Raw genomic sequence first — 11,738 nt, 5'->3', positions numbered from 1 at the left:
ATCTGAAATATCCTTTCCGATCGTTCGGAAAAGGAAAGGAAAAGGAAAACAAAGTCCTGCTGTTGGCACGAAACGGTGCGTTTCATTAGCCTCTTCTTTTTTCGAGTTCGTTATTCGAATCGAAAAACTTCCGATTGGATTCTGAATGGTGGTCGTTTTGAGCAAAAGTAAGCGATGGTGAGATTTCCCGCCAGTTTTAGTTATCCCCGCGTTTCAATGGGTGTGAGAGGATACGCCAAGTTGAGTGGCTTGTGTTGCAAGTCATTGATATCAGAGCATTTACAGAACCGACGAGTAGACGAAGCAAGAAAGGTTTTTGACGCGGTTCACAGACCAAACATCGGTTTGTTCACGATGATGGTGACTGGCTACGCGCGAAATCATCGACTTGACGAAGCCTACGAGATGTTCGACAAAATGCCTTTGAGAGACGCGGTTTCGTGGAACTCAATGATGAAAGGCGCTCTGGACTGCGGTGACCTGAAACTCGCCAAGAAGGTGTTCGACGAAATGCCTCAGAGGACTGTGGTCTCATGGACGACTATGATTCACGGCCTCATGAGATTCGGCCACGTTGGTTTAGCCGAGAGCTTGTTCCGCGACATGCCCGAGAAAGACTCTGCGGTGTGGAACGCGATGATCCACGGATATTTCAGCAACGGTAGAGTTGAAAAGGCCGTCGATTTCTTCGAGGAAATTCCTTGTCGGAACGTGATCTCTTGGACGTCGATGATAAGCGGGCTCTTCCAAAACGGAAGGAACAGCGAAGCTTTGCTTCTTTTCATGAGAATGATGAGCTCCGGCTTTAAGCCTTCTTCGCCAACACTGGTATGTGCGGTGACCGCAGCTGCAAATTTATCTGACTTAGGGTTTGGTATCGAAATTCATGGCCAGATAGTTAAATCAGGATACATCTTCGATGAGTTCATCTCCGCTTCTCTTATAACTCTCTATTCGAATTGCGAGTTGGTAGAGAGCGCTCGCAAGATTTTCGAGGAGAAATTGCACGACAATGTGGCCGTTTGGACAGCTCTTATCACCGGATATTCCTCGAACTCTGAACCCGAAAAAGCTCTATCGGTTCACGCAGACATGATCGCGTTTGGAATCGTTCCGAATCAGTCTTGCTTCACCAGCGCTCTCAACGCCGCTTGTGCGTTGGAGGCTCTAGATCGGGGAAAGATCATCCATTCGAGAGCTATAAAACTAGGCTTGGAGACCGACCCTTTCGTCGGAAACTCTCTCGTGGTCATGTACTGCAAATGTGGAAACATAAACGACGGGATCGCCGTGTTTCAAACGATCTCCGAGAAGAACATCGTGTCGTGGAACTCGGTGATCGTGGGATGTGCACAGCACGGCCGCGGGGTCTCGGCTCTGACCCTTTTCGGCTCGATGACCCGTTCGTGGATCGACCCGGACGAGATCACCTTCACCGGATTGCTCTCAGCCTGTAGCCACTCGGGGAATCTACGAAAAGGACGAGCACTTTTCGAGTTCGTCGCCCGATCCGAATCTCTCGAGATAACCCAAGAACACAACTCTTGCATGGTCGACCTCCTAGCCCGGTGCGGGAGGCTCGAAGAGGCCGAGGAGTTCATCAGAGACACGAGTCTCGAGGCCGACTCCAAGCTCTGGCTCTCTCTGCTCAGCAGCGCTTGTCGAGCTCATTCGAGCCTCGACGTGGCCGAAAGAGCAGCGGAGAGGATCTTCGAGATCGACCCGAGTTGCAGCGCGGCCTACGTGTTGATGTCCAACGCTTACGCGTCGGCGAATAGATGGAGCGACGCTTCGAGGGTCCGAGCCGCGATGAGGCGAAATGGGGTTGCGAAGCAGTCTGGTTCGAGCTGGGTCACGGTGAAGGGTTCGAAGCTCGGAGAGGATCGCGATCACGTTAAGGGAGAGCTGTGATGGTCATGAAGAACCTACGAGTGTGCGTGGATTGTCGTGAAGATCGTCACGAATATCGTCGCGAGAGACTCGACCCGGTTTTATCACTTTAGGGGATAAAACAGGAATTAGATGTACATTTGGTGCCTCTGAGTTAGGACAAAGCTTAAACTGTGTACAAAAAAACCCGTCTTAGGTAAGAGAAAACGGACGATATATGCCAGAACAAGGGATTATCTTCGGCGGCAAATTGTTTCTTGAAACATGAGGTCTTAATCTGGAAACGGCATGTCGTTTATAGTATAAGAAATTGTCATTCCTCTGTTATCTTTTTTTTTTTCAACTCATGTCCCTAATTTCCATCTATCATTTACAATTACCCTCATTAAATCTTCCTCCAACTTGTTAATATTAATATAAAACATATTTCCAGAAATTAATTTATAAAAAAATATAAGTAAAGCTTACATGTGAAACATATTTTTATCTCTTTTCTTCACAAAAACTAAAAATTATCATGGATTAAAACAAAACATAGCTTCATTAAAACTATCATGGATTAAAAAAAATTATTACTTCATTAAGGGGAAAGAGTTGCTATGGAATTCAAGGGCTGTGTTGATTATATAAAAATTCGGAAACAACTGGAATCTTAGTTTATTATGAGCGTTAATTTAATTCACTTAGAAAAATAGCTTATCAAGCCGAAGTAAATTAAATTAACCTAAACAGTTAATTAATTTACTTCGACCTGGTAAAATATTTTTTAATAAAATGAAACTTTAACAAAAAAAACACTTAAAACATATCTAAAAAATTGATTAGTTGTAACAAATTATTCCTTCATGAATCATGTACATCATCTAAAAAGATTATTTCAACCCCCTCCAAATACACCTTTTTTTGTTTTTGTTTTTGTCACGTAATCTATAGCTTGTTGATTACATAATCATGGACCATTATTTCAATTCTCAAGGAGAACATATAACAAAAACATCAATACCATCCGAGCTCTGATATCTCTGCTAGTTTACAGACTACCTGCATGTATAAATGGAAGTATATGCATACACAATGGTGTATGCATGACATATAATATAATAACAATATGTCATTAATTGAAAGCATGTTCGTGCTCTGTGTCAATGGTGTCGAATATCAGTAGACATACACGAGAACATGTGCAGCGTATTTTATTTTAATGATGAAATGGTACAATATCATATCATCTAAGCACTTATTAGAATAACTACAACTATAGTTTCAAACCAATATATATATATATATAATTTTTTGTTGCAAGTAACGTACTAAGCCACATGTACTGCACTTTAATTATACCAATCTAATACCCGTTGCCGTATTTATCGGCTAACCCTTGGCTCTATGACTATGTCCCCATCAAATCCCTCGTGCAGCCATTTAATTATTCTTAATTATATGCAACCATGTCCCATGCCGTACCATATGCCTAAGAATCAAATCAAGAGAACAAATTATGTAAATATTAGCCAAAAAAAATGTAAATGACCAGAACACACACACGATTACAAACGATTTTATCCTGGTTCCACCAAAAAGGGCTACTATCGTCTTCCTAAAGATTCAATCATCACAAGTTTTTTCCCACAATATAATCGCTCGAGGTTACACTTTTTCAACCCATACAAAATTCACTCAAAATGTTTCCCAAATTCTATCAAAATGTACTTTCTACCCTTGTTTTTTTTTTTTATTTAGGTCATTTTTTGAATTTCTTCACTAATGTTGTTTTAATTATTTTTAAAGGCCTAATTTGCTTAAATTTTTTTGGCAAGCTCTTATGTAATCAAATGAGCACAGGTCATAAATATAACTAAACATAACTAAATGACCTAAATATAACTAAAATTAGAAACTCTATATTATGATGCATAACGTGATGGCCTAGCTTACCTTATCCTCTGGCTGCCCTCTCTTTCACTCACTTGCCTTAATCTCAGATGTCATAACTTATTAACTTTATCATTTCTTACATCTCTTGGATAGATGATGTAGAAATTCAATGAGAGTACATCCCACATAAAAATAGAGGCCATTTTTCTTCAATCCCTTCATCGTTTTCACGTTTCCTTTACATACCAACAAGTTTCTCTATTCAGATGTGAAAGTGTGAAACCATAACCTTGTTGATCGATAGTACCTGAAGCTGAAGATATGAGATTTCATTTCAGTTCCGGAAATAACTTCATACCCTTATTAGAAAAATATATTTCAATGCTATCATGCATCTTAATCCATATGTTCTCATTTCCATCAAGAACAAGTCCACCATATTTTTTCTTGAGGTCTTCAAACCAATACGTACCCAATCTTTTGATGAGTTATCAGTGGTGACGTTAAGTGCCTTAGAACTTTCACATCCCGCTTCAACATTAATAAATGCATCTCTATTTTGGTTCTCTTCTCAAACTTGTTGTGCTTGTTTGCAGAGTTTTTCCTCATGCTCTTCATCCTTTACTTCAACACTGATATTAGATTAGTCAATTATCAGCTTTTTGAAGTCATCATCAAGAATCTCATTTATCGACTCGTCTCCGGTCATTTAACGCACGAAGAGCTTCCCTTACAAATGAATTCTGTTTGACTGATTTTTTCATGTATGTACCTAGATATTATAACTTAATTAACCTAGGTACGACTGATACAATGCTTTTTTTTACACGTCGTGTAAGAAATTGTCATCGAGATGAAGGATCAAAACGTTATACACAGGAACGAAGCCGTAAATATAAATTCGGAGGGACTAATATGCGAAAATATTCCAGGAGGGGTTGATTCGTAAATTTTTAGGGTAAAAAATTATAAGAAGATAAAAAAAAAACTTTAAAAAAAATGTAAATAAAAAAAAAATTGAGAATGGGCTATAGCCGTCCCTGAGTTTGCACTAATTTTGTGCATGGTTGTACACCATTTTCATGATTCATGGTTATCAATGGGCAGGTCTCATTTATCAAGGGCCCTCATGATCTTCATGTCAATTGTAAGATATGCCTAATGAAATCAATATCATATTTCTTGAACTCTAAGGTATTTGCGATCTAAACGAATTCAACATTGAAAATGTAAATGACAAGAACACACACTCACACTCAAAAGATACCTACTTCAAGTCTTTCTCAATGTTTTGATCTTTTACTATCTCAATCAATTTAAAAGGCTTTCTTCACGATACAATCATGACTCGAGTTTACAGTTTTTTTTATCAACCCATACAAGATTTACTCAAAGTGTTTTCCAAACTCTCTCAAATTGTTCTCTCTCTTCCCTTACGTCTTATTGTCACACTCATTTACAACCCAACGTCGATTGATTTACTTTATAACTTGCCACGTATGCAAAGTTTGATATGTTCCAACATTGATTTATGGGATATTCTCACTCTAGTGAATCTCGAGCCTTCAACGATAAAATACATATCTCCTCTTAAGCAAAGAAATAATGTACGTACAAGGACTCATATATGCATCGTAATTATTCGTCCGCTGCCAGATATTGGACTTCTTAGCAAACCTACAAAATTCTCTACTTCTCGTTGATTTTAAATAATGACTTTCGTGAAATGGATTGGACTTTTGTTGCAATTGCAACCAAGAGACGAGACATTTCAAAGCATCTGACTTTGCCTCTTAAATTTAGGTACACGAGTACTCAGTGCTAACCAGACAATAATTGCACAATGTAATAGATGATAGCAACAAATACAGTAATAATAATAAATAAATAAAAATACATGATTTTTTTTTTTCCAGTAACGAGATATTTTTTATTTTGGCTTAAACTAAATGCTCCAAAATGTGAGGGTTTTATGTGAGAAAGCATGACGGATTCATATATTAATTAACTTCATTAACCAATACGCTTAATGATAATGTACAATATTGTACGGATATTAGGCCCCATGAATAATGTATGTATTGACAAATAAATGCACAATGTCTAAAAATTCTTACCACTAGTATATTGTGGTCGTGAAAGAAAGTGGCATGAAAAGAAATAAAAATTAATAGGTGGCTGGTTTGGAACATATTTTAACGTAAGAGATTTGTACGTGTATGTATTCTCTTCACATATATAGGGGTGAAGAAGAGACATGCACAACGTTCATTTACCATGCGGTAGAATACAAGAATATTTATTTGATTTGACTTTCATTGACTTTGACCAGAGATATTTTTATTTTTGTTATGTGGTTACTCTCTCATAAATGATACTTTAATTTCACCGCTTTTCATCCTTTTTTTTTTCTTCTTCTTCTCAAGGGACTAGTAATAGCTACGCGCTACGCGCGAATGATCGTAAAATGAAAACGAGCAAGTTCGAAGAAATCCAAACCGTTGATGAAAATTTTGGGAAAAGTATGTATTTACCAATTAATATATATTTGTAAATGACGTTCATCTACAAAAATGACGTTTGATTGTCGTTTTTGCATTTGGATTATCGTTTTTCTCATACGAAAAATGACGCCATAACAGAGACTTTAAATACCTTGAACATATAAATATATATTGGTCATTTTGAAGTTCAAAATGTTGTTCAAAATACATCAAACAAGTTGATTTCGACATGGCTGGAAAATTTAGATTGATAAGAGAAACATTTAGATAATACAATATCCAAAAAAAAACTTCAAAAGCAGCCCACATAATATAGCTATAATCACAAAGAGTGATTTGAGGGTATGTCATCAAAAACCATAGTTTGATTTCAACAAAAGTAACACTTCAATTTGTTTTTTTTTCGATTTTTGGCTTCTTTTTGAGCTTGGTGTTGAGATCTTCACGGTTAGAAGCACCGACCTTGGAGGAGTGACCGTCACTTTGTTGTGCCTCAGGTTGGGATGGTGTAGATATGAGTTTATATTTCTCAACGGATTTTTGAACGGAAAGTTCATTTGATTCTGCGTCTTTTGTCTGAGTTGGAATAATGACTGGATTATCTTGTTTTTCAGACTCATGTTCGATGAGTGCAGTAGATGTTGAGATATTGGGCAGAGTGTCATGTCCAATGTCTTTAGTTTCTTCAGCAGCAAAAACAACCGTGAACTTTGTTCTCATGGCAGTAGGCATATCATTTTTTGGAGCTTTGATATACACAAGGAAGTTGTTCTTGTGTGGCAGCTCAAAAAAGGACTGTGGAGGTGCTTGATTAAGAGCCTAATTAAGAAATACAAACATGAATAAGTCATACAGCTGTACTAAAAGAATATGAAGTTTGGTCAACTTTGTGACTTACCATCGATGTTGCATTGACGATGTCCGTTGCTAGACATGAGAATATGTTTTCAGCAGTTTGTCCAAAGAGAGTAGCTGATATGAGCCCTGTTGAGTCTTCTATATCCACTTCAATTCTAGGCCTAGAACATAGTAGAATAATTTGTTATTTGTTTATTACCGCAGAGAGTCAAGAAGTGTTCGTTATTTGTATAAAGGATATACGAAAGTTAGTTGGTCGAACCAGGGAATAGCTCTTGCTTGTGGAGTATCACAGAAAAGACATTCGAACAGGGTTTGTAAAACTGATCCAGTTGCTCTGTGACATCTTTCGCAAGAAACGTACCAAAATGGTTGTTTAAAGTCTGTAACTTTTAGCTTGCCCTTCACCCAAAATGCCGACCTCTGTAGATAAAGGGAAACATGTCTAATATATGTATATGTAAATTAAAAAAAATATGATAAAACATGTCTAAGCATTCATACCATCAGAGCCATATCATGCACATGGCTGATTGGAATAATTTGATCATCAGGAGGAGGACGAAGTGGAATGGATATAGAATTCATAATCTATACTAATGGATTAAAAAATGGATATAGAATTCATAAGCTATACTAATTAAACAATTTTCAGTAAGCATCACAGTATGTCTTATTGTTTGTGAATATTAAAATATGAGGAAAAAGATACTAACGTTGAAGTAAAAAATTGATTAAAATAAATATGTTTTACTTGTTTCAGAACCATATATTTTAAAGCTCATAAAAAATGGATATAGAATTCATAAGCTATACTACTTGAACAGTTTCAAGTAAGCATCACAGTACATGTGTTATTGTTTGTGAATATTAAAATTTGAAGAAGAAGATACTAACCTTGAAGTCATCATGTGGAGAGCAGAAGAGAAGATACTATTTTAGCTGAAATTGGTATTAGAAGGGGTATTTAGATGGAGCTGGACTTGTGTATTTATAGAAGAAGCTGTGTAATAAAACAAATATACTGTCTATTAATATTCTAATCTGATGTCTACTTTGGTGCCTCTTGGTATTCTAATTGATTGACTCTTGGTATTCTAATTGATTGAAGTGACATGACAATAAATATATTAGAACTAACCAGCAACAGTAACATCCCTTATGTGAATGTAACTAAACTATGGAAAGTAGCAAATTGATCATCAAAGATAGCACACAATTATGATAAATAGCAATACTAAATAAATATAACACTCCTAGTCAGCAAAACGTTTTTGATAAAATAGTGATACTAAATATAACACTCCTAGACCAACAGCTTTTAGGTAAACTTAAAAAAAATGCATTTTTGGTCCGAAAATCAGCAGAAGACCTATAGAAGGATATGGAGTCAAGTGCTTACTACTGGTCGAGAGGCATCCACTCGAGTTCTAGCTCCATTTCTCCGGACTCGACATTCTGGAGCTTGAGGGTCAACTCTTGTTTGACTTTTCCGTCTCCGCCTCTCCCATTATGTCATCCGCCGAAAACGTGTCGTGATCGAAAACCCTGTGTCCACACCGAAAACCATATTGCGTTTTAAGATTGCCATAAATGATTTTATTCATCACCCCACAACTTTAACTATGATATTTTTTTTACTGTAAGTGGTGTCTCAAATACCCATTAATCTTGTCCTTCAGACTATTTTATCAATGAATATTGAACATCAATTTGTTCAATGGTATCTAATCACATTGTTTGTATGCATAAACAAATAATTAAGGCGCTTACTCGTTAGAATAATAATTTCTTTTTCCACTACTATTTAAAAATAAATAAATAAATTTGCTTACCAACTTTAAGGCTCTGAAATGCTGAGGAACTGATAGCATGAGTTCCTCGGTCCATACTGGATTCAAATTGCTTTTGATCACGATTGTTTGAACGGTCTAGAATAACAACAACACTTGATCATCACCAATTCATTTTTTTTTTTTTTTTGCATCAATTGATCATCTAAATGTAAAACTATGCTAAGAAGACATTTAGGGACATCAAGCTCTGAAGCCGGAGGAGCAAACAAATCAAACTAATATTGAAATTTAATCCTAATGCAAAAATATTTCTCCAAAATGGATGTTTCTTTTTTCATGGCAATCACTAAAGGGACTTCAAATGCGGGCAGTACTTCTATTTATATGATTCTCAGGGACAGGAAGACAAAAAGAGAAACAACAAACCTGTTGACCAAGAGTCAAAACAACATAAGGATCGCTGGACAGCATATCTCTGATACATTTATATTATATTCACATGAATGTCAATATATTGAGAATTTATATTATAATGAGAATTTATAATATATGAGAATTTCTAGACAAATATGTCAATAAACTGTCAATTTCTTGACATATTTGTCAATATATTGACATGAATGTCAATTTATTGACATAAATGACAATTTAAAAACTTCTGATCAAAGACCTAATTGACATGAATGTCAATAAATTGACATGAATGTCAATATATTGACATGAATGTCAATATATTGACATGAATGTCAATAAATTGACATGAATGTCAATAAATTGACATTCATGTCAATTTATTGACATGAATTTCAATAAATTGACATTCATTTCAATATATTGACATGAATGTCAATAAATTGACATTCATTTCAATATATTAATGTCAATATATTGACATGAATATCAATAAATTGACATGAATGTCAATAAATTGACATTCATTTCAATAAATTGACATTCATTTCAATAAATTGACATTCATGTCAATAAACAGAATGGTCCTCTTCGTCTTGATGGTTGTCACAGCAGCGTTCACATCTTTGTAAATATATAGACAATATATTGAGAATTTATAATATTAAATAAAGATATTGTAAAGTAAGTTCATAAAAGTTTGGAATATTAAATATGCACATAACAATCATACCTGCTGTTTCGTTTGCTATTAGCTCGGCTATCGAACCCATTTCGTTCATATGAGGAAGAGACGAATGAGTAATGTTTCTGCGATTTCCACTTCTTTGAGCTCTACTGATGCCCTTATGCCAACCGCCATCTCCATGAGGGAACAATAAAGGATATTGAAGAGGATCATAACACCCAAAAAAATAGTTGATTCTATAATTTTCCCCGGTGCGAGCTGAAACAAGAATATCATGAAGTCTCTCACTGTTAGTCGAGTCTTCGTCAACCCATAAGGCAGCAACTTGAGATGCAGAAGGGGCATTGTAAACTCTTTGATCAAGCCCAGGATCACAGCGTATGGAGATTTTCAGATCCGCTAAATAACTAAAGTTTTATGAGGCATAAATTTCACGATAAAAAGAAATTGCATTGTCCTTACAGATATGTCATGCTTTCAAGTCTCTGCAAAGCACTCAAGATAGTTCCATTAAGTCTGTTTCCGTGCACATTCCTGACAACCAAGCTAACTGAGACACTAACAAAGTAAATTTGTAATAAAGCAATATTAGTTCCATTGTTGTCAACAAAAAACATGAAAACTTACACAAATATCACAATACAGATCACATGCATTAGATATGAGAACTTGGTCTAAAAGATATCTCCCCAAACAATGCGTTGACAGAGAGATCGTATAAAGACTTATTTCTGAATTTAAATGTTGGTTTCAAAAAAATATATAAACGGTAGCTAAACATACCACGAAGGGCTTTTTCGAATTCCTCGAGCTGTGAGATAAAGCCACGATTCGGAGATGCGATTGGTCTTTTGCTATTGACATGTTCTAAGGCTTGAGGCAGACTTATTCCAGTGTTTCATCAGATAGGCGACAACGATCATCACACTGCAATGATGATACTCGATAAGATTAATCAATTAGAAAATACAAAAGCAACTTAACTTCAGAGGATGTTCATCATTCACAGGGAAATTCTCAAACCTAACTGAGCCTAGATTAAGGAAATTACCTTCTACATTTTCCTACAAAGCAATGAACCAAAATCCCACAACCAGTCCTTTTCGCTTCATCAATGAAACCGAAAATCATCGAAGTGCTTCCTTATATTCTGTTCTTTCCTATCCGCCACTACAATAAAGGTAAAACACAGAAACAAGAACTCGGTTCTTCGTAAGTAGGCATTGTCTTGGCACCAAAATCGAAAGCGATGGTCTTACCATTTACAACATTACAGACCAACTCACTCGAATCAAACGGAGGAACAAAATTAGCTACGGTCAGAATATGCGTAATGTTTAGATTTTTCAGCTCGGTCTTATTACTCACAGCTCCATAAGAGCCCAGAAAAAGACCCTTAAAAAGAAAAAGGAAACCTCAAAACCATAGACTGAAATACTATTATGCCAAACATATATATGTATAATAAAAAACAATTACGTACCTCTTCAATCTTAATTGAAAGCTTGTCCTCCTTGAATCTCATCCTAAACTCAAGAAAACGTTGTATTGCTAATCTTTGTTGTGCGTTGTTTAGCTCCAACAAAGCCATTTCGGATAGTCCTGAAAACTTTCGATAGAAACTGCCAAGAGAATCTCATCAGACGAGACGAGGCGAGACAAAATGAGACGAGACAAAATGAGAGTTATAATTGATTACCACGGCAGTGATGTCCA

The 11,738-nt window shown here is 36.1% G+C and overlaps 2 protein-coding genes and 1 pseudogene across 2 annotated transcripts; 1 reads left to right on the top strand and 2 right to left on the bottom strand.

Annotated features, from left to right (window-relative positions):
* Positions 1 to 67: 67 nt before the first annotated feature.
* Positions 68 to 2,001, top strand: LOC149386479 (Pentatricopeptide repeat (PPR) superfamily protein). Its single transcript, XM_089626987.1, has one exon. It carries the CDS (start codon positions 175 to 177, stop codon positions 1,909 to 1,911), a length of 1,737 nt encoding a protein of 578 aa, XP_089483113.1. The 5' UTR covers positions 68 to 174; the 3' UTR covers positions 1,912 to 2,001.
* Positions 2,002 to 6,417: 4,416 nt separating this feature from the next.
* Positions 6,418 to 7,699, bottom strand: LOC149386478 (uncharacterized). Its single transcript, XM_089625075.1, has 4 exons — positions 7,632 to 7,699; positions 7,390 to 7,550; positions 7,168 to 7,288; positions 6,418 to 7,088 (listed from the first exon to the last, which is right to left on the bottom strand). The coding sequence occupies exons 1-4, from the start codon at positions 7,641 to 7,643 to the stop codon at positions 6,657 to 6,659; spliced, it is 726 nt and encodes a 241-aa protein (XP_089481201.1). The 5' UTR covers positions 7,644 to 7,699; the 3' UTR covers positions 6,418 to 6,656.
* A 337-nt stretch (positions 7,700 to 8,036) lies between these two features.
* On the bottom strand, positions 8,037 to 11,605 carry LOC149386477 (dual specificity protein phosphatase 1-like; annotated as a pseudogene).
* Positions 11,606 to 11,738: the final 133 nt, after the last annotated feature.

This window comes from Urtica dioica, chromosome 9 (genome assembly GCF_054948205.1).
Source record: "Urtica dioica subsp. dioica isolate 48M chromosome 9, U.dioica_male_clone48M_v1_H2, whole genome shotgun sequence".
Taxonomy (NCBI): domain Eukaryota; kingdom Viridiplantae; phylum Streptophyta; class Magnoliopsida; order Rosales; family Urticaceae; genus Urtica; species Urtica dioica.
This window is presented reverse-complemented; position numbering and strand designations above follow the sequence as displayed.